At 43.2% G+C, this 26,748-nt stretch overlaps 1 protein-coding gene across 1 annotated transcript in view; it reads right to left on the bottom strand.

The window, feature by feature from the left end:
• ttn.1 (titin, tandem duplicate 1) overlaps positions 1–26,748 on the bottom strand; it is a gene marked incomplete at both ends in the record, with an annotated part of 341,754 nt that overhangs the window by 105,294 nt on the left and 209,712 nt on the right. Inside the window, 39 exons of the mRNA XM_079733756.1 lie at positions 420–567; positions 1,167–1,318; positions 1,414–1,701; positions 2,132–2,246; positions 2,393–2,580; positions 2,701–3,003; positions 3,091–3,390; positions 3,485–3,754; positions 3,869–4,135; positions 4,225–4,349; positions 4,580–4,988; positions 5,267–5,545; positions 5,629–5,895; positions 6,169–6,438; positions 6,671–6,839; positions 6,991–7,088; positions 7,170–7,436; positions 9,221–9,344; positions 10,008–10,150; positions 10,514–10,640; positions 10,728–10,867; positions 10,954–11,220; positions 11,418–11,684; positions 11,790–12,056; positions 12,291–12,417; positions 12,503–12,642; positions 12,740–13,003; positions 13,927–14,053; positions 14,204–14,343; positions 14,891–15,160; positions 15,278–15,556; positions 15,963–16,361; positions 16,554–16,604; positions 19,653–19,688; positions 20,112–20,201; positions 21,906–22,010; positions 23,476–23,527; positions 24,363–24,388; positions 26,646–26,672. Of these exons, the coding sequence (XP_079589882.1) occupies positions 420–567; positions 1,167–1,318; positions 1,414–1,701; positions 2,132–2,246; positions 2,393–2,580; positions 2,701–3,003; positions 3,091–3,390; positions 3,485–3,754; positions 3,869–4,135; positions 4,225–4,349; positions 4,580–4,988; positions 5,267–5,545; positions 5,629–5,895; positions 6,169–6,438; positions 6,671–6,839; positions 6,991–7,088; positions 7,170–7,436; positions 9,221–9,344; positions 10,008–10,150; positions 10,514–10,640; positions 10,728–10,867; positions 10,954–11,220; positions 11,418–11,684; positions 11,790–12,056; positions 12,291–12,417; positions 12,503–12,642; positions 12,740–13,003; positions 13,927–14,053; positions 14,204–14,343; positions 14,891–15,160; positions 15,278–15,556; positions 15,963–16,361; positions 16,554–16,604; positions 19,653–19,688; positions 20,112–20,201; positions 21,906–22,010; positions 23,476–23,527; positions 24,363–24,388; positions 26,646–26,672 (7,383 nt within the window). The remainder of the gene's footprint in view (positions 1–419; positions 568–1,166; positions 1,319–1,413; positions 1,702–2,131; positions 2,247–2,392; positions 2,581–2,700; positions 3,004–3,090; positions 3,391–3,484; positions 3,755–3,868; positions 4,136–4,224; positions 4,350–4,579; positions 4,989–5,266; positions 5,546–5,628; positions 5,896–6,168; positions 6,439–6,670; positions 6,840–6,990; positions 7,089–7,169; positions 7,437–9,220; positions 9,345–10,007; positions 10,151–10,513; positions 10,641–10,727; positions 10,868–10,953; positions 11,221–11,417; positions 11,685–11,789; positions 12,057–12,290; positions 12,418–12,502; positions 12,643–12,739; positions 13,004–13,926; positions 14,054–14,203; positions 14,344–14,890; positions 15,161–15,277; positions 15,557–15,962; positions 16,362–16,553; positions 16,605–19,652; positions 19,689–20,111; positions 20,202–21,905; positions 22,011–23,475; positions 23,528–24,362; positions 24,389–26,645; positions 26,673–26,748) is intronic.

The following is a 26,748-nucleotide window of genomic DNA, read 5'->3' as shown; positions in this document are numbered from 1 at the left end:
CTGTGTGTGTGTGCCACGGAATATGACATTAACTTGCATTGGAGCAAATTCTGTTTGCATATCACAGACAATTTAAGTGATTCCGTGAGGCCACCACAGATTATGAGTTAAGCGCCCGTGGTCGACTAGGTGGTTGAAACGGGGATCTGTGTGTGTGCCACGGAATATGAGTGTTGTCAACTTGCATTAGAGCATAATCCGCTGCCATATAACGGAAATTGGCGTGTTTCCATGAGGATTCCACAGATTTTGAGTTAAGCGTCCGCGGTCATTTCACTGATTCCAGTGTGACCAGGTTGCTTCTTAAGGAGCTCAGAGAAGTCGGGTTTACTGCTCTGGGTTGCCTTCATTTTCCCTCTAGCTCCTTAGTTAAGTAGTGATACTGACACTGAAAGTAGAGTGATAGTTGAGGTCCTTACTGGCAGGAGATGAGACGTTGATCGGCTCGTCGATGTAGGCTGGTTCTCCTGGACCACACTTGTTGCAGGCTGTAACGCTGAACAAGTACTCCTTACCCTCCATCACGTCGGTCACCGTGTGCTCCAGGTCCAGAACGTTCACGGCCACCTGGAGGAACCCAACAGAAACATCTTCATGTTACTGTTGTCTTAATGTGACGATAAACACCATCATGTTACTGTAGTCTTAATGTGAAGATATACATCTTAATGTTACTCTAGTCTTAATGTGAAGATATACATCTTCATGTTACTGTAGTCTTAATGGGAAAACATATATTTTAATGATACTGTAACTCTAGTCTTAATGTGAAAATCTAAATCTTAATGTAACTGTACTTAATGTGAAGATATACATCTTAATGTAGCTCTAGTATTAATGTGAATATATACATCTTAATGTTACTGTAGCTCTAGTCTTAATGTGAAGATATACATCTAGTCTTAATGTGAAGATATACATCTTAATGTAGCTCTAGTCGTAATGTGAAGATATACATCTTATTGTTTCTGTAGCTCTAGTCTTAATGTGAAGATATACATCTTAATGAAGCTCTAGTCTTAATGTGAAGATATACATCTTAATGTTTAAATACTCTTTGAACAGATAAATGGTTGTGTTTCTGTAACTCTAGTCTTAACGTGAACAGATAAATGGTTGTGTTTCTGTAACCCTGGCCTTACTGGGAACAGAGAAGGGAGGTGTACCTTGACCCAGGTCTTGCGGGAAACCTCCCTCTTCTCAATCTGGTAGTGGGTGACTGGGCTTCCTCCGTCGTGGTCGGGGGCTTCCCACATGAGGTGGACGTGGCGCCTGGTCACCTCAGCTACCTTCAGGTCCTTGGGGGCGCTGGGGGAGGCTTGGGAAATAACATTGAATCATCATTCCACTGAAGAATGGCTTTGCTAGAGGACTCGAAGGTTTGATGAAGCAGGAGAGGAGAGTGTACTGTACCGATGAGGGTCACTTCAATCTCCCCAGAGACGGCGATGACATCGTTCTCCAGTGTCAGGGAGTAGGTGCCCTGATCCGGACGCACACTAGGGGTCACCACCAGCTCTGTGTAGGTCGACTTGGTCACCATGGTAACTCGTTCATCTGTTAAAGTCAGCTCCTTGTCTCCAAAAGTCCACTTTGCAGTCGGGATGGGGTATCCGGTGATTGGCACGCGGATGGTGAGAGGCTGAGGAACTATCACCTCCAGTCCATTCCTGAAGGCACTCAGGTTGAAGTTAGGAGCCACTGGAGAGAGAACACACTTTTAGAATGACCTCCTCATTAAGTCAGTTACTTTCTAATTCCCCTGATCCTGTACCTACTGTATATGTATGCTATAGGAGCCATCTCAATATACATAGTATTTATATTCTGTACATCTAAGCTCTCTGCCCATGTCCCGATCTAGTACATGGATATACTGTATATCTATGTTATATGAACCACATCCCTGTTTGTACATGGATATACTGTATATCAATGTTCTATGAACCACATCCCTGTGTGTACATGGATATACTGTATATCTATGTTCTATAAATCACATCCCTGTGGGCACATGGATATACTGTATATCTATGTTCTATGAACCACATCCCTGTTTGCACATGGATATACTGTATATCCACAACACTGCCATGTCAGCCATACGATGAGGGGCGCCTGTTCTGGGTACCGTGAGTGTCATCAGCCAGAAGGGGTCCCAGTTGCTCGGTGGGATCAGAGATTCCAGCAGCATTCTCAGCAAAAACTCTGTAGAGGTACTTCTGAGCAGGCTTCAGACCAGTCACCTACACACCAGGACACACCAGCCAGACTTACAATTCAACTTAACAACCAATGTAAGATCAACAAGAGTCATCACTTAACCCTAAACACTCAAGCCACTATTGTGTTAGGCTACGTCTTTAGGTCAGAAAACTGAGGGGTTGGGTACCCGGTAGGAGAGGTCCTGGCAGAGCCTGGTGTTGCAGCGGAGCCACTTGTCTGACCCTTCATCACACTTCTGGATGATGTAGCCGGTGATCATGCTGCCTCCGTTACTAGTGGGGGTCTCCCAGGAGAGGGACACTCCAGCCTTGGTCTGCTCACTGTAGTTCAGGTTCAGAGGAGGACTTGGCCTCTCTGAAAACAAATTAAAGATCTATGTTTCCATCATATCCTTGTAAACCTGATGATCGTTTGAGCAACAATGGCTATATTCTGACATGTTAATCGATGATGACAGTGAATCCCAAGACTCACCGATGGGATCCATGATCTTGACAGGTTTGGTCGCGGCGCTGGGTCTGCCCATCCCAGCCTTGTTTTCAGCTCGGACTCTGAAGATGTACTCTTTATTCTCCACCACGTCGTTCAGGGCGGCAGAGCGGTCAGACACACTACAAATGGTGGCCACCTCCCATTTGACAGAGGTCCTATCGCGCAGTTCTATGATGTAGGCAGTGATGTCAGAGCCTCCATCCGACTTGGGAGGCTCCCAAGTGATGGTGGCTCCAAATCTGTTGACCACACTGACCCTGACATTCTCAGGAGCATCAGGCACATCTGAAAGAAAACCACATACATGTGTTGTTAATTTTTCAACCTCATGTAAGTACGATAAAGAACAATCCTGAGGAGGTCCCTTCTCACCAAACTTATTCTTGGCCTGAACAGCATCATCTGTGCTGACACTGGGCCCGCTGCCCACTCGGTTGCGAGCGCAGACTCTGAACAGGTACCATGAGTCCTTCTGCAGACCGCTCACACAGTACTCTGGAGTATCGGCACGGTCGGTTGCCAGGGTCCAGGTCTTACGCTTCATGTCTCGTCTCTCTATCACGTAAGCAACAATCTTGCTTCCGCCGTCGCTCTCTGGCTCCTCCCAGGCCAGACTCACCTCACCGTCAGTGGTGTCAGTCACCTTCAGAGCCTTGACAGGACCAGGGACGTCTGAAAACACAAAATCTCTCTTCAGATCTCTTCAAATCGTACATCTTCAAACTCCCACGGTCCTTAATGATGTTCTCAAGCAATAAAACCTTACCTATGACATCCAGGTTGATGAAAGCCTCTCCCTCTCCATGCTTGTTCTTGATGATCACCTTGTACCTGCCCTTCTCTTCCTTGGTGGGACACTTCAGACGGTATTCCGTCTTGTCCGTGGCGGTGTCCACGTTCTGGACCGGGAGAGAGGAACCCTGAAGGAACCACTCTGCGTCGGCGCGAGGATATGCGTCGTAGGGAACGCTCATGACGAAGGGCTTCCCGGCATCGGTAACCAGGTTCTGATCTGTGGTCTTGATCTTTGGCACGGCTGCAAAACATTTGAGAACAAAGCTGATGAAGACAGTTGAAAATAAATGAGTAGGGCTATTCAGTTGAACTAAAGAGGACTGTATAAGACAACACCTTTACAGTGGTGACTTACCTGCCAGCTCCAGCTTGGCCCGGGCGTCTTTCTCCTTGGCCACAATCCTGTACTCTCCTTGATCACGAGGGCGGATCTCGCACACCTGCAGGCGGTGGATCTTCCCCTCGCTGATCATCTGGTACTTATCTCCTTGGACAATGATCATATTGTTTCTCATCCACTTGACTTCCACTCTGTCCTTATTGAGCTCTGACTCAAACACAACGTCTGAGCCTGGCGGCTCGAACACATCCTGGGGGGGTCTGATGATCTCGACTGGGGTTTCTGTGACAATAGGAAAACAAATGTTTAGGATTCCCAGAAAAAAGTACTTCATGTATTCACACCTGACCCACCAAGTAAAATATGCTCACCTTCAACAAAGAGCCTGGCTCTGGATCTCCTATCATCCAAGCCACAAGCGTATTCACACTCATCATCCGGTCGGCACTGCTTGATTATCAGTTTGCATGTTTTGCCATCTCTCTCCTTGTGGTATCTGCAATTCAATCCGATCAATAACCTATTCATTAGCACTCCAAACACATTGTGCTCCAGTCGGAACGCTACCTAGCTAGGATTCTTTATTATGCCTTTAACTCAAATGATTGACACAGCATATGATTTAGGATATAGTATTATCTGTATTTTGTTTTCTATATAAACAACAAGTTTTGCAGTATGTAGCGCATTTGATCTAGTATTGAAATAAACCGTTTTGCTTCTTACCTTGTCCCTTCTCTGATCTCGCGTCCATTTCTGTACCACTTGACAGCTGCCTTCTCCTTGGACAACTTGCAGGTGAACTCTGCATCCTCAAACTCTGTGATGGTCTGGTCTTTGAGCTGAGCTGTGAAGTCTGCGGGTGCCTCGCTGATGATCAGCTCTCCTGCACACTTGTCCTCTCCCACCATGGCTGCATACTCTGCCTCATCATCCATGACACAGTCCTTGATGGTCAGTGTATGCTTGAGTCCATCCACCCTGTAGAGGATCCTCTTGCTGAGGACCACCTCCTGGCCCGCCTTTGTCCAGCGGACCGTGACCTCCGGTCTGTTCACTTTACAGCTGAAGCTCACTGTCTTCTTCTCCTGGGTCTCAACATCCTCTATGGCCTCCAGGAATTTCACCTTCTCCGCTGGAGGAGAAACAAAACAACATCCTTGGTCTTAAGCACTACTTCTATTTCTGGGGTTTGTGAAAGCGCCCCTAAATATCCTCATGACACAACTAACAAAGAGTCACTAGATTAGTTTCCACAGCCATCTGCAGATACTAAATACAGAAATACTGAATACTAAACTATATACTAAATGCCTTATTGACTTATGGAAAACCCTGTTGGCACATCATGTAAGCAGGATTACGCTACATACATCTACACGCTTCAGGGGAGGTTGAGATGTTTAGTCTTACCTGCTACTTTAACACTGGCTTCACTCTTGGCCTGCTCTCCTCTGTGGTTGGTCAGGATGATGGAGTAGTTGGCCACGTCTGACTTCTGGGCATCTTTGATCCTCAGAGAGAACACATTGTCTCTCTGGAGCATGACGTACTTGCTGCTCTCAAACATGGTCTCATCGTTCTTCAGCCACTTTGCCTTGGCTCCCTCAGAGTTCACCTCACAGTTAAACATGATCTCACTTCCCTCCTTCACTTCTGCATCTTTAATAGGCGTGATGATTCTTAATTTCTCTAAAATAAGGAAGAAAAGCATTTAAACTGTGGGGGAGATCGCAGAATCTTAGTAGTTAGGGTAAAAGAAAAACGTGACTCACCAATAACATAAAGATCAGCTGAGGCCTTGACATCTCCAATGTGTGCTACATAGCCTCCTTCATCCTTGGTCTCACATTTTTTCACAATCAGTGCTCTTCTCTTCCCTTCACTCACTATGTCATACTTGTCATCTGCGTTTATCTCCTTGTCACCTCTGAACCACTTCACCTCATAGGTTTCCTTGGAGACGGAGCAGACAAACTCGGCCTTCTCTCCCTCCACCACCTCCTGGCTCTGAGGCCTGGAGATGAACTCAGCAGCGAGTTCTACAGACACAAAGATCAAATCCTGTTACCTTCCGGGCACTTATTTAACTCTCAACTGTTAAAATCTGCAATTTCAACTAAAAAGATAAAACATAGAACCAAGTATAAGTATACATTTCTTGAGAAATAGATCTCTAGATCTCAAACAGCAAGTTGGCTATCCTGGAGGATAGCTTTACTAATGTGGAGATGTCAGTAGAGCACACAGTACAAGTGAGCATTGGTGTCAAACTTTTTCTGTGAATGAATATAGTTAAGATGGACTGAGTTTACCGTTCAGTTTAAGATTAGCTGATGTCTTCACATTGGGACTCAGTCTACAGGTGTATTCCCCAACATCCACCATCTTCAGGTCCTGGATGATGAGAATCCTTCTCTTTCCATCCATGATCTGTTCATAGCGACCTCCCTCAGGCAGCTCCTGCTCCCCTTTGTACCAGGTGACCTCTGCACTGGGCTTGGACACTTCACAGATCAGTTTGACACTGTCTGTCTCTGTTCCATCCACATTGGACAGGTTCTTGGTGAACCTAGCTTCCTCCTCTGCAAGAAGCCGTGAAATAAAAAATATTTTTTTAAAGTGCCAGACCCTCTTACATTTCTCTGTGGATCACGTTTTATTACAGGTTTCTTCCAAGCTAATCCTTATGACCATCTAGTTCAGAAATATATTGAGAGGTTACCCTTTTTTTTTCATGAATGATGACATACACCCAGAACTGACAATATGTTAAAGGCTAAGACTAACAATATAGTGGTGCCATAGTTTCCTTACCGACAACAGTCAGCAGGCCGGATGATTTGGACGTCCTTGCGTCGCATTCATATTCCGCCTCGTCATCAAAACCTGATTTGTGCACGATGAGGGTTCTCTGGACTCCCTTGGCGATGATCTCATACTTCTTTCCTTTCCTGATCTCATTTCCATCTTTGAACCAGCAAACCTGCATGAGCACATCCTTAATGTTAACCTTTTGTACACCAATAAGTATTACATCTCATACAGTATATGTTGTATTACAAACTATATTGGCTATCACACTTGAATTAGCTCTACGGTATGGTTGTATGCAGGTTTTGTGATTATCGTTGTACCTTGGCAGACTCCCGAGAGACTTCACACTCAAACCTGGCTGATTCCTTCTCCAAAACCTCTACGTCCTTGAGACCTTTAGTGAACTCAACAAGAGGAGCTGAAGGCACAGGAAACAAGGTTAATAAACATGTCCAACATTCAACAACAACCACCCCTCAAAGTGTTGTGAGGGCCTTACGCTGGACTTCCAGGAAGCAGGAGGTTTTGAAGTCCTTTGCGTTGCAGGTGTACATCTTGGCGTCATCCGTAGTGCAGTCACGAATGATGAGGGCTCTCTTGCGTGCATCAATAATAATTTCATGTTTCTTGGCCTTGCGGATCTCCTGTCCATCTCTGAACCAATGGACCTCAGCGTTCTCCCTGGACACTTCACACTCAAGGGTGGCAGTGGCCTCTTCTTCAACTGTCTGGTCCTCCAGAGGTTTGCTGAACTCTACCGGTGGCTCTGCACACACAGATATTTATTTAAGTATAATAACTGGTCTTGAAATATGTATTCAGTGTTTCCTCAACAATTGTTTTCAGCAGCGGTGCTGAGATGTGTGTGAGGTGCACTATTTAGGTGAGTGCTGCATGCAGCGCTCAACTATTGTTAGGCGAGTGCTGCATGCAGCGCTCAACTATTGTTCTTCTTAGGTTTTATTCTATTTCTTTCTTTCTTTCTTTCTTTCTTTCTTTCTTTCTTTCTTTCTTTCTTTCTTTCTTTCTTTCTTTCTTTCACTCTACAAACTTTGGGACCTATCTCCCTCCTCAATTGACTCCCATGTTAAAATCAATTGTTAACGACCTAACTAAATCAATTTTCAACCGTTTATCTTCGTTCAAACCATTTAACAAATCTACACACTTTTATCTCCAATAATATCTAAACGGAATTTCGATATCATTTAAACTTTCTTCAGAATCACAGTTTTAGTTTCATACTGGCTTTTCAGTTGGTCTTATTGATTTACATTGACGCTGGAGCGTGAGGACGTTCAGCAGTGTTGCCAGATTAGGCTGTTTTTCCCGCTCTATTGGGTTACTTTTAATCACGCACCGGCTCGCTATTCTCTTAAAGACACACACACGCACACACGCACGCATGCGCGCGCACACACGCACACACACACACACACACACACACACACACACACACACACACACACACACACACACACACACACACACACACACACACACACAGACACACCAGCAATGCAGGGCAATACATTTGACCTTTCAGATTGTTCAGTTCAATTCATTTTACATTTCTGCATTTTTAGCAATGCTTTGTGCTTTTCATTCAGCTGTCACTTTATTTGTTTCCAACCATTTACATTTTCTTAAATGGTCTGCATGTTTACATTGTTTACTCCATTCAGACTTTGTTCAAATCCCTTCACTTGATTTAAGCCATTTAACATTTCTTTATGTCTTAATCTATGTGGCTTTATTAAAAAATATTTTCAACCTCACTTTGCACTACGGCCCTCACCGCATTTTCTGCAGGAAATGCATTTTCCAGTTTGATCTGATAATTGATTTCAGTAGTTCTAGTGAATTCCAAAAGAAATGTTCTTATACAATGGTGTTACAATATAACTCAACATGAAATAGCATGCAGGAGTAATTCATTTCAGACATTGTGCAAATTCAGTTTTCAGTAAGCAATTTGTAGACATACAATCGTCTGGGTTGAATTATGGTGTTGCTTCGATTCTACACAATCCAATTTGTAAGGTACTTTCTGTTATTAAGTCACTTGTTCTTCTCTTAATGCTTCCTATATTTTGTCTAAAGCCATTCATGAGCTAATACCAGCTACAGTATCATCATGCAATTTTAATTCTTCTATAGCAGAAGAATATATTTCTTCAATGACAATAATGACACAATAATGACCACTTTAATAATGACTGGTTCAGAATGCGGCATCTATGGCTGATTGGAAAACACTGCTTTATCATTTTATCATAAGTATTTAAAATGTTGTTACATGATATGTTATTTGGGATAGTGAGTGTTGTGGTAGTGTTAGTATAGTCTGAGTGTTACCTCTGTGGTCGAGTGTGTTGCGGTAATGTTAATAAAGTCTGAGTGTTACCACTGTGGGTGAGTGTTGTGGTAATGTTAGCAAAGACTGAGTATAACCTCTGTAGATGAGTATTGTGTTGTAATGTTAGTAAAGACTAAGTGTTACCTCTGTGGTTGAGTGTTGTGGTAATGTTAGTAAAGACTGAGCCTTACCGCCGACGTTGAGCGTAGCTTGGGTCTGGAAGTCTTTAGCAGTGAGCTTGACCTCTCCAGCTTCAGATAGCTTAACGTCCCTGACCGTCAGAGAATGGGTCTTGCCTTCCATGCGAGTCACAACCTGAAACCACAGTGATAAAACTCAACACCCCTTTCCACAAAATGACCTTTACCTAACTTTAATTCGCTTTCTAAACCCACTTTTTTTCCTAAACATCATTGTGTTCTCTCAACTTGAAAAAGCTTTTGAAAATGTCTTAGCTTGGTTTTGGAATAGGAGATAATGAGAAATCATTTAGCGTAACATTATTGTCCCTCTAATTCAAAGGGGATCTAAAGCAATGTGCCTCTGGTGCGTTAAAAATAACCGTTATCTCACAGTAGGAGAGCTTTGAGCGCATCCTTATCTGTAGTCAGCCTGTTGAGATACTTCAACAGCATGTACAAAACTGGGGTGTAGACCCATGTGGTGTTATATATGACTAGGGTTAATACTTGTGTGTACCACTGTTTAGTAGGACAAGTGTTGTGTACCAGTGTGTAGTAGGATTTGTATTGTGTACCAGTGTGTAGTAGCACTAGTGTTTTCAAGCAGTGTGTAATTGCACTAGTGTTGTAAACCAGTGTGTATTAGGACTAGTTTTGCAAACCAGTGTGTAGTAGGACTAGTGCTTTGTGCCAGTGTGTAGAGGGAATAGTGTTGTAAACCAGTGTGTAGTAGCACTAGTGTTTTTAACCAGTGTGTAGTATCACTAGTGTTGTAAACCAGTGGTTCTCTGCTTACCCGGCTGCTGGCTTCCATCTTCTGCCCCCCCAGGAACCACTCCACGGGGATGCCCTCGTAGGACAGCTCACACTCGAAGGTGGCGGTCTCTCCAGCGGTCACGGTCACGTCCTTCAGAGGTCTGCTCAAACAGACACTGCGGGCTGAAGAGGAGACACCAGAGATGGTCAGTTCCCCAGATCAAGCCCCCAGACCCAGACCCAGCCCCCAGACCCAGACCCAGCGCCCAGACCCAGACCCCCAAACCCAGCCCCCAGCCCCCCGGACCCAGCCCCCAGACCAAGCCCCCAGCCCCCAGACCCAGCCCCCAGACCCAGCCCCTATCACTTTGTTGTTGGGGGAGGAGTCTCTCAGGCCACTTGAGATAAGACCACAATAATCCAAAACCTGTAACGGTCTGTTACAGCTGCATTCTAATCTGGATAGACTTGACTATGAAAATAATTAATTCTACATTCATATCATACAATACTATTCATAGTCTAGTGCCTTTTTCATGACCATACCTTTGACTCTGAGCTGGGCCGTAGATTTAGCGTTAGCTGCAGAGAAGTCCACTCCTCCGGCCATATCCATGCGGACGTTGAAGAGGACCAGCATGTGTTTGGTGCCTTCCTCCTTGATCTCCACGTCCTAGCAGCAATAACAAACAAAGCTTCTAGGGCTCGGTAGTTCTAACAGGGCCTTCATTGGGCAATACAATCCTCCAATACCACTCACGTTGGACTGGTGGAGTGGTTCTCCCTTGAGCTTCCAGTTTCCATGGACGTCCGACTCAGAGATCTCTGTTTCAAACTTAGCCGTCTCCGTCTCTGTGACCTCCACGCTGTACAGCGGACGCACCACCTTGATGTCGCGTTCTGCCGGGAGATGGGACAGCATTTAGTGAGACACTGAAATATTTAGAACATCAAAATAAATAACTTGGGTGTTAGTCTGATCTTACCTTCAATGTTGAGGTTAGCCGTGGTTTTGTCCGAGCCACAGTCGCAGGTGTACGCCCCGATGTTGGCCTTAGATGCCTTCTTCACTGTCAAGATGCGCTTCTTGCCATCGGCTCTGACGGAAATTGTCTTGGAGGGAATTATTTCTTTCCCATCCTTGAACCATTTGACCTCTGCTACAGACTTACTGAGTTCACAGACCAGAATAACATCATCCTTCTCCACAGCTGTGTAGTTCTGCAGCTTGGTGGTGAAGTACAAGTCTCCCTCTGCAATAAATCACAAAACATCATGTATAGATGTTGACGCATGTGAAAACAGCACTCTATTAAACCCAATCTTCCAAACTTCTTGATCAAATGTATTTGATACTAGCCAAAATCCCATATACTCTTTATAGAACAACACTGACATTATCAATATATATCCAAACATCAGGTTTGGTGAGGATAAGACAAGTACCAACCGATGACGGTGAGCATGGCTGAGGCTGTCTTGCCCATGGCCTCCACCCTGATCAGGGAGGTGTCATCGATGGTCACTTCCTTGAAGGCCAGGGTGTGGGTCTTGGCCTGGTCCGACATGTGGACCACCTTGCTGGGGTGCAGGCGGACATCGTTCTTGTACCAAGAAACCTGGATCTTCTCATGGGAGAGTTCGATGCTGAACTCTGCGGTCTCACGCTCCTTCACAGTCACATCTTTAATCGTTTTCACAAACTCCAGTCGGATACCTGACAGAACAATGTAAGATCAATTATTAGTCTATGGTTTGAACTATAACCAAATAATGGAGAACACAGGTCTTTTATTAACTTATATCTAGAAATGACTTGTACCTTGTATGACAAGTTTGGCCGATGTGCGTTTGTCTTCAGCCTCAAACATGTACTTGGCCTCGTCTTCGTAGGCAGCAGACTTTATCACCAGCGTGTGCATGTTGGCCTCATGGATGATCTCGTACTTCTCATTATTCTCCAGCTCCTGAGTTCCCTTCAACCATCTGGTGGTCTTGGATGCCCTGGACACCTCCACCTCGAAGCGGGCCTCATCCTTCTCGTAGATGAGCACATCGCTCAATGGGGTGGTGAAGTTCAGGGGGAGTTCTGGGAATAAAGGTTTCACAATACAATTACCAATCAGGTTTCAGAAAATACTTGAGGTTGAGCTTTTGAACCAGACTGCTGTGGACCAGGTATCCTTGCAACTGGACCTATTTGTCATGATAACCCTTTCGTTGTTTTTTTTAATGTTCTAATATTAGCCAAGTATGTACGGCTATTAAAGTTGACACAAGTTTTGAAAGTGTTAATGTGAGCCTAAATGAAGTGTAATCTCACCCTTCACTTTCAGGTTAGCAGAGCACTTGGCATTGGCAGCGCTGTACGACAACTCTCCTGTCTGGAGCACCTTACAGTTGTATAAGATCAGAGTGTGCTTGCCTCCCTCCTCAACGATTTCAACATCCTGCAACACACAATGAACGGATTCTCTCAACAGGTATTCAAACACCCAGATATATCAATAATAATCATCTGGTTGGATAACTCACAGAAGAAGCACTGAGGACTTCTCCGTTCAGTTTCCACTCGCCATGGACGTCATCCTCCGAGATCTCCACCTCAAAACGAGCCGTCTCCTCATCAAACACCTCCACCCCATACAGAGGACGCACCACCTTGATGTCACGAGCTACAGAGGAAAGATAAACAAACATACAAATGTAAAACATTAAAGTTTCCTTACTGTAGTGGGGGGTCAGTTAATTATTTCCATGAGATGGATTTACCTTCAATAATAACTTTAGCCGTGGTCTTGTCTGTTCCACAGTCACATGCATATTGTCCTTTATCTTTTTCCTCCACCTTCTTCAGGACCAGAACTCTACGCAACCCCTCAGATTTCATCAGCACCATCTTGGATGTGATGAGCTCCTTCTCGTTGTGGTACCACATCACAGGGACGTCTTTGCTGAGTTCACAGTCGAGCGTCACCTCATCCTTCTCCGTCGCTGTGTAGTCCTGGAGCTTGACGGTGAACAGAGCATCTCCCTCTGCAACAAGATAAATTCAAACTGTTGACTGAAGCTCTCTGGTGGGGAACTACAGCATACAATCTGATCACCCACTCAGTCGGTACAGTCTCTGTGGGAAAGGAACACGGAAGCACTGCAGAGAAGAAAATAACTTTGGAGACGTGAGTCAGAAGACATGGAAGTAAGATGTGCATTACCTATGACCGTCAGTTTTGCCATGGAGTTAATGCCTTTGGCCTCTGCCTTAATCTGGCAAGTGTCGTCTAGACTGAGCATCCTCATTTCTAGACTGTGTTTCACTCCGTCAACATAGGTGAGCACTGTTCTGCTCACATGAAGTTTTACTTCATTACGGTACCAAACCACTGGGACGTTCTCGTGAGTCAGCTTCAACTCAAAGAGTGCCGTGCAACCTTCTTTTTGGGTTTGGTTCTGAAGGGGCTTGGTAAATTTGAGCCTCATTCCTGGAATACAGGAGGTTAGCAGACAGGTTTGTGTAAGGCCCCACTCCGAGCAGCAAACAGAATGAGGGGTTAAGATCCCCCTCGGCTGCTATCCCATACATACCTTCCACAGTGAGCTGAGCGCTGGTCTTTTGGTCCAACACTTCAATAGAATACTGGGATTCATCATCAAACTCACAGCTGTTTATGATCAGCATGTGTTTTTTTCCATCATCAATAAGTTCATATTTGGGACTCGGGGTGATGATGTCAGACCCTCTGAACCACATGACCTTTGACACCTCCTTTGTGATGATGCATTCAAACTTAGCCTGTTTCTTTTCATGCACAGAAACATCCTCCAGTGGGACAACAAAGCCCATTTCGATTTCTGGGAGGTATGAATTATCATTGGTTATTCACAGCAGAAGCAGAGCTGTTGAAACACCCATGTCATAAACAGGAGGATGAGGAAGAACATGAGGAAGAGGAGCCTACCTTTGACGGTGAGCATGGAGCTGGTGACGGCATTGAGAGCCTGGTAAGACACCTCCCCGGCCTGGTCCAGCTGAACGTTCTTCAGGGTCAGGAAACGCTTTCGGCCCTCCGCCCGGATGTCACATGTCTAATGAAAATGAACCGATGAGCATGATAAATACGGTTCATCATATGGTCTTCTTACCATATGATGATAAAAAAGTGATCAATGAATCATCTTAAATGGTTCTAAGAGGCAGTGAATCGGAAGTAAAGCTTTGTGTATTGAGAGTGTTACCGGCGTCCTGCTCAGGACTTGGCCTCTCAGCTTCCATTCTCCAACCACATCATCCTCGGAGATCTCTGTTTCAAAGTTAGCTTGTTCCTTTTCGGTCACATCCACATTTGAGAGCGGCTTCAGGACTTCCGCCTCGCGCTCTGCATTAAAACACAATGTCAACATCAGACAATACAGTGTATAACTTATGCAATTATATGCAGAGATACTTTTAAAGGTGCAGTGTGTAGTCTTTAGTGGTATTCAGCAGAAGGAACAAAAGATGTTTTAATAAGTGTATAATCATGATCAAAATAATCGCCTTAGAATAAGCTTTAGTTTATAGTTTATCTACATCGGTCGGTCCTCATGACAGAGGTCCTCTTAAATTATGCCGAAACGTGCAGTTGCACTGCTCTTTTCGATAGTAGCCCAGCATGGCTCTAAAGAGGATGCATAATGGCTATCTACCTCATCATGGACCATTTGTCTATGCTCCTCGATGCTGTCGTAGAGGATGACATAATTAAGTAAGTAGCTACTCGTGTCTTACATGCCAGGAGGCCTATATGCCACTATTGCTTTTCCTACATTGGTGGAAATTAAGGGGGGAGGGTGGTTGCAATCTCCACTCTCACCGCTAGATGCCATGAAATCCTACCAGTGCCCCTTTAAACATGTGGATGTGTGTTTTTCTCTTAAACTGACCTCCCAGGGTGAGTTTGGCTGCATATCTACGATCTTCCACCGCAATGGTGTACTCTGCAACATCACTAGGCTGGCAGTTGTTGATGGTGAGACTCATGTCCTTTCCATCTTTCTTCAGCTCCACCTTATCAGACGGAGTCATCTCCTCATCTCCTTTAAACCACTTCACGTTGGGAGTGTCCTTAAACAGCTCGCACTTGAATGTGGCCTTGGACCTGGGTTTCACATGCTGGTCTCTTAGAGGCTTCACCAGCCAGTCCTTGATGATTTCTGAAAAGGACAATATTTCAAATCGAGAAAATTAAGTGATCAATAAAGAGCTTTGTGCAGTATCATAATCAAACACAATCTATGTCACCTACATCTTTAATTCATGCTTATACTCACCAATGATCTTGACAGCAGTTGACGTTTTTACTTCTGGTTGATTGGCCACCTCACAAGTGTAAAGGCCGGCATCCTCCTCGGTGGTGTTCTGGACGGTCACAGCGTGCTGCAGACCAATGATGTTAATGGCGATCTTGCCAGCCTTACTTTTGAGGGGCGCTCCGTTCCTCTTCCAGACCACGTCCCTCTCTTTGTTCAGCTCACAGATCAGGTACATGGGCTGAGTTTTGATGCAGGATGTATCGGGCTCCAGCTCCTTGATCCATTTCACTGGAAGCTCTGACGGAAGAACAGCAAAGATTTGAACTGCATTTCAACTTCAATCTGCTCAGTCTACAATCTACAAGAGACTAAGGAGGGACACATGTTCTCGGATTTTGGAATATGAGATAATGAGAAATCAATTAGCGTAACGTTATTGTCCCTCTTATTCAAAGGGGATCTAAAGCAATGTATCTCTTGTGCGTTAAAAATAACTTTGGTCACAGGCAATTCACATACATCCAGGACTGGATGTTCTATTGGGTGTTCTTTTGGCTAAATCTAGGCCCCGTCACAGTAAAAACCTAATTGCGTAATTTAACATTTTCCTATGTTTCTTAGAATGAATGTGTGCTGCTGTTTCACCTAAAAAACGTACAGACCCATTCAATTATCTGGGCTGGATACACAAAAATGAACATACCTTCAACAATGAGCTTGGCTGTGCACGATATTTCCTTTCCGGCATTCTTGAGCACGCACGTGTATTCACCAGCATCAGAAAGCTGCACATCAATAATGTTCAGTTTGCGGTCTTTTCCATCTGCAGTGAATTTGTGTTTGGGGCTTTCGCGAATGTTGCTTCCATCCTTCATCCAGGAAGCAATGGCAGTAGAGGGGGAAACATCACACTCAAATACAGCAGATGAGCCAATAGACTCTGCCTCTGTCAACACAATGTTTTGAAGCTTTTTGATGAACTTCAGAGGAACAGCTTTGAGTTTGAATCCTGCAAAGGGCTCATCTGGTGGGGACGGGCCCTTTCCCCCAGGCTTCAGGCCCCTGCCTCGGCCTCCATCACCAGGAGATGGGGTCTGCTTGGCTGAAATGGCAGAAAACAATTCTGAAAATGATCATTCATTCATGAAAAACACAGTGAGGAAATGAAACAGAATAATAGATCTAAGATCTTAGAGTTAAGAAGGAGAGAGAAGAAGTGTCAACACCTGACACACAGAAGAGTAAAGTAAGAGTATAAAATGTGATCTAGTCTGAGATAAGAGTATAACCTCACCCCCAAGTCCTCGGCCTCTGCCTTTAGGAAGCTCGTCAGCTGGCCTTCCATCTGGACACAAAACAAGAGTGTGAGGTTTCATTCAACACTCAAGATAGTTTGACACAGGACCAGACTAACAGGAACCACATAATCAAAGACATTTCTTTCCCTGAGAAACATACATTTAACACATTGAAAACAAAGATAAAGATATAGAAAATGCAGTTATGAGGATGATGGTGGCAACAAACAAATATAAACATGCAAAGATGAACATACAGAAAAAAGATGATGATGATGATGATGATGATGATGATGATGATGATGATGATGATGATGATGTGGATGATAGAAGATTACAGAACTCCAACTCAAGAATCCAAATAATTGACACTAACAATGAAGATCATGGATGATGGATGATGGATGAGTTGATTGTAAAGAGGTAAAGAGATGATGGGTTGGATGGCGCCTTTGGTCACAGATGGGTCAGATGATTAGGATGGGTGAGGAAGTGATGAGGCTCCGGGCATTAGGAGGGATGTTCTCACCTCGTTTAGCTCCAGGCATGCCTGGCATTTCAACGAACCCATCCTCTTCTCTATCTTCACCTTCCTCTATGGGCACCATCTCCCAGCCCCAGACCTCCTCATTATCTTCCCCCTCTTCTGGCTGGCCCTCGTACTCCTCTTCAAACACCTCCTCCTCTAGCTGAGTAGGGACCTTCCTCAGCTGCACGGATCCAGGAGAAACCTCCTTGGACATGGGGACCTTCACGGATCCAGGAGAAACCTCCTTGGACATGGGGACCTTCACGGATCCAGGAGAAACCTCCTTGGACATGGGGACCTTCATGGATCCAGGAGAAACCTCCTTGGACATGGGGACCTTCACAGATCCAGGAGAAACCTCCTTGGACATGGGGACCTTCACGGATCCAGGAGAAACCTCCTTGGACATGGGGACCCTCACGGATCCAGGAGAAACCTCCTTGGACATGGGGAACTTCAAGGATCCAGGAGAAATCTCCTTGGACATGGGGACCTTCCCTTTGCTGGGCTTCACTGCTTCTCCAGCCATCTCCTCTTCTGGGGAGCGTTTCCTGGGAACTGTTCTGAGAGCCACAGCCTCAACTGAATCTTTTGGGGAAACTGTTTTCGGGATCCTGATGACTTTTGAACCACTTAGTTTTCTATCAATTGGAAGTGATCCCACCTCTTCAGGCTTTGTTTTATCAACTTTGGGAGTTGGGGTCTTTTTCAACTCAAACTTCTTGAGCTGCTCAACTAGCTTCAAAAGTCCCTCCTCTTTTGGCATTTCTTTAACTGCTGTTAGTGATGGAGTCTTTTTAATTTCCAAACCTTTCTTCCCAACTGCTTCAAGCTTTTGTTGAATTCCTTCTCCAGTTTCTCCAGATGCTTTCAGCAGGGGCTGTTCTTTGGTGGCTGGGGGTTCTGCTCCAGGAGGACTTGGATGTTTGATGGACTTGGCTGGCTTAACGCCCTTCTCCTTTTCACTACTGACAGGACTATCCCTGTGCTGCTGTTCGGTGGGCTCTTTCGATTGTTTCTTACCAGGTAATTGAGGTGTTGTTAGTTTTTCGTCATCCTTTGGGATCTTGGTTAAATGTTTTAATGCAACCTGCGCTTTTTCTTTATCTGGTACGGCAGTAACCTTAACTTTTGTTGGAGGCTTGTCAGCATCTTGTTCTCTTGCTTTGGGACTTTTATCAAGCAGCTTCTTAGGTGTGACAGCCTCCTGGTCCACCTTGGCATCGGGAGTCCTGGTGGTCCTGGTTGTAGGTGGCGGTGATTCTTCATCTCCTGGTTTGCTGACAGCATCAGCAGTTCCATTGGGAACTGCTGGTTCAACCTCTGGTTTCATAACAGTGGGTTCATCGATCTGGACGGTCCCAGCTGTCCTCCGTGGTCTGGCCTCAATATCTTTACTTGAACCACTGTCTTTGGTAGCTTTGGGGGGCTCGGTCGCCTCTGGTTTCACATGCTTTTTAATTGGTTTCAATTTAACCATTTCTTCCTCCTCTTCATCTTTTGACAACTTTTTAATTTTCTTTTTCGCAAGGTCAGGTTCAGGCTCTTCCTCCATCGAGACTTTAGGGGTACTTGTCCATCTATTATTCTCCTCTTCTGCCCCAGTGATTTCAGGGGCCTCAGAATGGCCCCGTTCAGACCCTTCTTCTTGTGCTGAAAAGACTTCTCCCGCCTTCTCTTTAATCTCAGGATCATCTCTATGATGACGTGCATGAGCTATAGGTTCTGAGTCAGGACGCCTGGTTACCTCCACTTTAGACCTTAGGCTTTCCTTATCAGATTCTTGGGGTTTACTTGGCACTTTTTTCAACTTGTTTGTCTGCTGTTTGTCATCATGGTTTGATGATTTTTCAAAAGGTTTTAATTTAATACATTCTTGGTCATTGTCCTCTTTTTGTAACCTATGTATTTTTTTCTTGGTTAAACTTGCCTCTTCAGGAACCTCATTTTTATTATCTTTTGGGGTTGAGGCAGCGGCTTTTATATCCATTTCTTGTGAAACCTGGACTCTTTCAGTGTCCTCTAAATACCCAAGATAAGTAATCTCTTCCTCTGCCGTGAAGATGTGTTGGGTTCTGCCCAGGGTGATGAGCTCGCGGTCTTCTCTGTCATGAAATTTATGGACTGTGAGCTCCATGTCGTTATGCCGCCTGACTTCTGACTGCTGAGTGATGACCTCCTTCTCAGATTCAGCGGCTTTCACAGGAATTTTTTTTAGTTTGATCATTTCAGGGACAGGATCATCCTCTTTTGGCAATTGTGGGACTTTTTTCTTTAACTTTGATGTGTCTGAAGATTTTGCCTCCTTAACAGGAATCTTATCCTTTGGTTTACTACACAGAGCTGTGTTTAAGATAGTAAATATATTTTTACAGAATTGTTGACACATTTACATTACTTTTTTTCTGAGAATCAATAGACAGACTTAGAACCAAGGGCACATTTGCTATAACACAAATTACTTTGAAATACCACATAGAAAATCATACAAAACTGCAAGATATATGACAATTAGGTTATCAATAAAGTAAATAGGTCATAGAATTTAAACTGTGAAGTTCAATACCTTTAGTTGGTCCTGGTGCTGTGACAGGCCCCTTGTCTGCAAGAATTTAAGAATTGGGAACATGAGTACAGACAACAGTACAAACAAAGGAAGAGGGGGATAGACAGGCATAGTAAATTGGGTTGAGAGTTGGAAAACTCATTCTTAAAGAATTACCTTCCATTCGACTTCACCTTAATGTACCTTATATTTCAAACTATAAGATACATACTATAAGAACATAAAAAATCTTCACATATACATAAAATACAAAAAGAAAAATCTTTACACACATATATTTAACCAAGCAATGTTAATTAATAAAAGACATGAAACTAAAGCTTCGGGTATCTATTTGATGGAAAATGTATTATTATATATAATAACATTATAATATTGTGTAAATGTGACAATGCAGGAAGAGGATTTTAAGAGGTGCTTCAGCCGAGCAACAGACGAAGAGATGCCAAGAGATGGTACCTTCAGGAGGAGAGTTCTCCATGGTTGCGGGCGGGGGACTTTTCTTCTCCACTGGGGCAGCCTTTATCTTCTCCACGGTAGAGATTTTAGCTACAAGAAATCAACTCAGTCACATGTCTGGCCATGTATCACAAGCTTTAAAGACTGGAGAGACGTGTATGCAATGATACAACCAACAGAATGTCTGACAAACAAAACATCAACAACACAAAGTACCAAACTACCTGGAGGAGCATCCACCGTGACTGCAGGAGGAGGAGGAGTAGGAGCAGGCTTTGCTGCTGGTTCTGAAGGTTTCTTCTCTTCTTGAGGAGGCACTTTGGAATATAAGGTGCAATATCAAGACAAAGAAAGCAACAAGCTTTTCGACCAAATACACAAATAATGAACAAACATTAGGACACAATAGAAAGACACCTTTCAAGATTGTTGGTGTCAAAAGAGAAAGAGACCATCATGAGGAATAAATGGGATCCCAAATAATACAAGTGGTTTCCTGAATACTTTGAAGTCCTTGTGACTACATGAAAATTCAAGACACAATAACGCACAACGTGAATTCATTGAACAGACAAGAGTGTGCTACTCAAATAAAGTTCAATGTTCCTGGTATTCACAAAGCATGCAGAAGAGATGAACACCAAGATGAGTTTAATTTACACACAAATGCAAGTTTTCTGCTAATCAAGAGGTGCTAATCAAGAGCTCTTGTGTCTTGAGACACACACGGTTAAAAGCAATGGCAAGTATGGCAAGAGTGCGATGTAGAATAACATCTCTATATTAAAAGCATAAGACGGGTTGATCATAAGCGATCATGAGATCATAAGAGTATGAATTGTTCTTTAATTGATTGCTGAATACCTTTCATTTGCTTTGGCTCTTCGATATTCTCCAATTGCTTTGTTTTCTTGCTGTCTTGCCTTTGTGGGGAAGATTTAGGTAAAGATTTAGGCGTGGGATGTTGTTGTTCTTCGGGTGTCTCTTGTTTCGGAGAAACTGCTCTTGATTCACCCATAGACTGCCTTGCTCTGGGAGCTTGCTTATCTCCAACAGAGTCAACTTGTTTAGTTTGAAGGACCATCTTAGTTACGTGTGGCATCTTAACGGCTGTGGGGTCATGGGTAGAAGGTTTTTTGAATAGGCTCAAATCTTCCACTGGAAGAGCAGTAATGGACCTCTCAGTTTGTTGGCACACATGTCGTTGATCAACCCTATTTTCCAGTGAAATAGCCTTCTCACAAGGGATTTCCACTCTACTTGATAATATTGGAATTGATGGTTCTGCTGTTTTCTCAGGTATCAGTACTTCTCTCTTGGGAAGGGACTGGCTAGGTGGAGACTGGTGAGGTGGACTAGCTGTTGGAGACTGGCCAGGTGGACTATCTGTTGGAGACTGGCTAGGTAAACTAGCTGATGGAGACTGGCTAGGTGGACTAGCTGTTGGAGACTGGCTAGGTGGCCTAGGTTTCGGAGACTGGCTATGTGGAGAATGGTGTGAGGGACTTGGTGTTGCTAAGTCCTTCGTGATTTGAGGAGGACTCACAGACTTAGCAGATAAACCATTTACATCTTTGGCAGGAGGTCTGATGTCTTCGTAAAGTTTTTCCTTTGGTTTAGCCACGGTACCTTCAATGCTGTGTATTTTATGTATTTCCCTGTACTCTGTGCTAACCTCATCTCTTACTGCAACCGTTTTTTTTCTCATCTCACTTCTAATTGGTTCCTTCCTGTGATCATATGACCCCATTTCCTCTGAAGTGGATCTGAATTCTGTCAGACTATTCAGCTCACTGGAGCTCTTCTCCAGAAAAATCCTCCTTTCTTCTGTGGATACGTTCTTCCTCTGTTCAGCTCTTATTCTTGCTTCCTGCTCAGTCTTCATCAGAAGGTGAGCATCTTAAGAATACAACCAAGATTTTAAACACCATAGAACGGTGACAAAGATGAAGACGCAAGACAACCAACAAAACACACATTTCAGCAATTGTATTGTAATCTAAAAGCACTAGATTATCAGAACTTCTTGCAGAAAAGTGTTTGGTTCAAAGCATACCTGTGGTGGGCGTTCTCTTATCCAGTTGTGGTTTATCTACTCCAGATTTATCCTGTGGTAATTCCTTCGGTTTGACTGTTTTAATCCATCAAACATCAAAGCAAACAGTAAAAATTCATGACAGACAGACACAATATTGCAAGACTGAGAAAGATATGAAGAGGGAAGATAAAGAAGATAAGATGCTATGTGTTAATATGAATCAAATTTCAACTTATATTTACCTTCTTGAGGTTTTTCTGTGATTTGTTTTGACTTATCAGGAGCTTTACATAGTGGCTTTGGTTCCACTGCTGCTGGTTTAGGTATTTCTGTAGTTGTATTGGGTACTTGTTCGGTTCTGGCCTCTGGACTGAATGGAACAAATGTAGAAGCTTTTTGGGTCAGCTCTGTTGGCTGAGGAACAATGCTTGTTTCCTCTCTGGGCCTCCTGGGAACAAGCTTGGTTTCTTCTGAAACAGGTGCGATTGTTTCTGGCTTGGCTTGCTGTGGCTTCTGAGCCAGTGGCTCTGGAACTTTAAAAGTAGAAAGCGGTTCTGGCCGAGCCTGATCAGCATCAGGTTTAACATCAGCTCCTGTTTTTAAAGCTTCTGATGGGGATTTCTGGGGTCGGCTTGGAGGTTGTGGGTCACGTTGTTTTCTGGGTTCTGAGACTTAAGAAAAAATAATAGTTTGTGAATATGATGCTATAAGTAAACCCACACTGAGTGCAATTTCATAAGAACTGCATATGAAAAAGAGGCAGAAGAAGCACACAGCTCTTCTGGAAGAGAACTTAGAACAAGACAAGAAAGGGAAGCGTCACAGCATCTTTGCAGTACCTTGAGGTAGGGGTACATCTTTCATGGACAGAGTAACCTTGGGGGCAGGTCGATCAACAACTGGTTCCTCTGGTCTGGGAACAACTACATCAAATAGATTCAACATTAAACATGTTGTCCAACCTACTGGCTGAGACAGTGTTAAATTTAATGAAGAAAGAATAGGTAATTAACAGACTTAAATACCTCCAGAAGGAACATGTTCTTTTGGTGTGGTAAGCTTAGGAGTGATTGTTTGAACAACAGGTTCCTTGGGTACTGGGTATTAAGGAAACATTTAACACACGTTTGATGCTAACTTATTACTGACACATTCGACACATATCACTGCTCATTTGAGGAATCACACTCTCAAGAGTGCTTGGCATTAGACATTTAGCAAACAAAAAAAATACATGCACTACATTGTTCCATTTTGTAACATTCCTAAACATAACAGATAACATCAAGAGATGTGATGAAGAATGTAAGATCAACTCTGCAGTACCTTTGGCAGTAATGGGCGGAGCTTTAGGAGTGTGGACCTTGGTGGCAGATGGCTGAGCCACAGGGACTTTCACCACAGGAACATCTGGCGCTTAGGAAAGCATCCAAACATAGGTTTGAATGTGGTCACTTTGGTTTAAGTGCTTCTTTTCCACACATAGGTGGTAAGTTTGTCACGGGACATTCATGCTAATAGATTTACCATGACATCACATGACAACATTTCTGATCAAGATATTAGTAGCAGAAGAAGATACTTGTTACTCAAAGAAACACCTCAAACGAGGGCTTCTCTGCTTCACAGAGGTTTGTTTAGGAAAAACAGGTTTTTTTTTGGAAGACTTGTGTAAGTGTCACTAATTGATTCACACAAATTTTTCACAGACGAACATATGCACAAGAATTTGCAAAAAAACAGGAAAGAAAGAAGAACGTTTCATACCTGCAGCTTTACGGGGGCCAGGCGTCTGCTGGGGAGTCGATCTGGGCGTCACTGGTTCTGGACTAGCTGAGACTCCCTGAGGTTCAGCAAGTGTTTGGGTGTAATGTGGTTTTCTAACTACTTCTGGTTCAGGTAATGTTGAAAGTTCTTGGAGTGGACAGAAAGAGACGTGATGTTGTGTCAACAGACAATACATTAGTATCAGAGCGAAAGAAAAGAAAGCAAGAAGAAAGAATCCAATGCACAATAGGCATCGTTTACTAACAGTACAACAGTGATTCACTCTAGGCAGCGACAATATTAATGATAAAAGATAGAGCCATTACAAGATGTAATGTAAAGAGTGGATAAGAATAATTTGAATTTCAACAGCAAAGACTGTGATCTTGAAGTGTGCTGGGTAATGAATCTATCCCAAGAATATGGAATATACCGTAAGATGTTACCTTCTGGGATTGCAGGTTCCTCTTCTCTGCGTGGAGGAACAGGGCTCACTTTGGGTTCAGGCTTCTTGATTTCAGGCACTTAAAAACATTTTCAACAAGTTCAACTAGGCAATGACACACATAACATCACTGAATTTCAACTTCAACACAAGAAAGGTTCAAGAATGGAAGAAATATTGGAAGAAACCAAGAAACAAAAAGCATGGCAGAATGAATCTGTCTACATGACGCACCACACAGACTCAGAATAGTACAATGGCAGAAAAAAAAATCAATGCAGAAAGATGTATATGAATACCTTGAACAGGGGGCGGTGCAACAGGGACAGGAGGCTGGGCTACAGAGAGTTTCTCCTCTGGTCTGCGGACAGCTTCAGGAACTTTAACGATAGTTTGACCATTAGATTATAGATAACATTTGGTTAAAGTGCGTCTAGGTTTAAAAGAGCTGAAAGAGTTGCCGTAAAGCAGAATGAAAAGCATTGAACAGAACAAAGAAGCCTTTGTTTGAAACAGTGTGAAACAGCCAATGATAATTAGCACATTCAGCCCACACCTGCTGCTAATTGATCCATAGACGTGGATCACAAACACATTCAGCACACAAACAGAAAGCAGTGCTGTACGTCCTACAGAAGGAAGGCTGCAGGTCTACATGGAAACAAGCCTAGAAGCAAGAGTGGCAGGTTGTTTAGTTCACTACGCTAGCATGGATAACCGGTAGAGCTGTACCTTTGACTTGTGTCTTCTCAACACGTTCTATAACTGGTTTCCTTTCTTCTGCTGAGGGAAGAAAGTCATCTTAGAAAAAACCCACATATAGGATCTCCACTTCTTAGGACCTCAAAATATAGGCCTTAGGAAACACCCACATATAGGATCTCCACTTCTTAGGACCTCAGCTATAGGCCTTAGGAACACCCTCATATAGGATCTCCACTTCTTAGGACCTCAAACTATAGGCCTTAGGAAACACCCACATATAGGATATCCACTTCTTAGGACCTCAAACTACAGGCCTTTTGAAACACCCACACATCAGACAATATACCATATATCACACAATGGTACAAATAACATTGATATCCATAAAAAAACATTTAGGAATGAGAATACAACTTGGACAAATGAGATCAAAATCAAAGTGTTGTAGACCACAGACAGATAGACAGGCAGCACGCTAGAGACATGACAGGGTTTGGAATGAAAGATGAGAATGAGAAGATGAGTTCCAGCCCTGTGTGACTGAGGTTGAAGAATACTAAAAAGAAATGGCTTTTTCTTCAGTGCTGAAGCTCTGATTAGCTGTGGTGTTAGAGGACAACTTCATGTTATCAACTTCCCGTGTGCAAAAAGAGCTCTTTCCGCAGTTAAAAGCGATGACTCAACGGGGTAAATCATGAGTTGAGGATATTTTCATTATTTTGTTTAATGATTTGGGATTAAGTATTAAAGATGGAGGGTGAGGACGATGATGAAGATTGCAGAACAGGTTTTAAATCTTTTGGTAGAAGCGTCAAACATTAGTGAACTTCAAAAGTCCAATTTCAGTTGGAGATAATGTGATTGCTATTACTAATGTTTAGTCTTACCCGTGTAAATAAACTGAGATGATGTTTCCTGTGCTCGAATTGTTGTGTCTTGGATATCTACAGATGTATCCATACATAAATTACTTCATAATGGTACATTGATGAACCATGAAGGAACATTAGATAATTCAGTAATAATCATTAATTAACAGTGTAATAACAGTTGACTAATGATCTAGAAAATAATTTACTAATGATGTCCATGTTTCCTAATAGTGTACATTTTAACTAAGGTTATGGTATTATTGTAAACTTTGGTATAAATTGATAATACCATCGAACCAGAGTTCCTTAAACTAACAAGAACTGATCTACAATCAACAACCTACCTCTAACTCACTTCCCCTTACCCCTATGCTAATGCTATATAATAATGCTAATTACTGCATTAACTAAGGTTAATTAATGATTATTAGTAAACCCTTATGGTAGAGTGTTACCCAATTAAAGATTTGGATAAAATCCATTTTGTTTCATCTATTTTTGAGATGTTTACCTTCACTTCACTTACTGGTATGTTTGGAGATAAACTCAATTTTAGCTAATGGCTGAAACTTCAGGAAATATTTGTTTGAACTGAAACATTTTCTATTTAATAAAATGTAAAGATTATGCTACAGTCAAGTTTTTGTTTTGTTTTACAGAAAGGACTTAAGATTGCCTTGAAATACTTCAAATTAATATCTACTCACCATTGGGAACCTGTCCCAAACCAATTTCTGTAAGAGGACAAGGTATCAAGTTTAACAACCAGATAATTAAATTACATATTCAATATCACTGCACAACTATGAA

This window comes from Pollachius pollachius, assembly GCF_949987615.1.
Source record: "Pollachius pollachius genome assembly, chromosome: 3".
Taxonomy (NCBI): Eukaryota; Metazoa; Chordata; class Actinopteri; order Gadiformes; family Gadidae; genus Pollachius; species Pollachius pollachius.
Note: the sequence above shows the minus strand (reverse complement) of the source record. Positions and strands in the feature narration are given on the sequence as shown.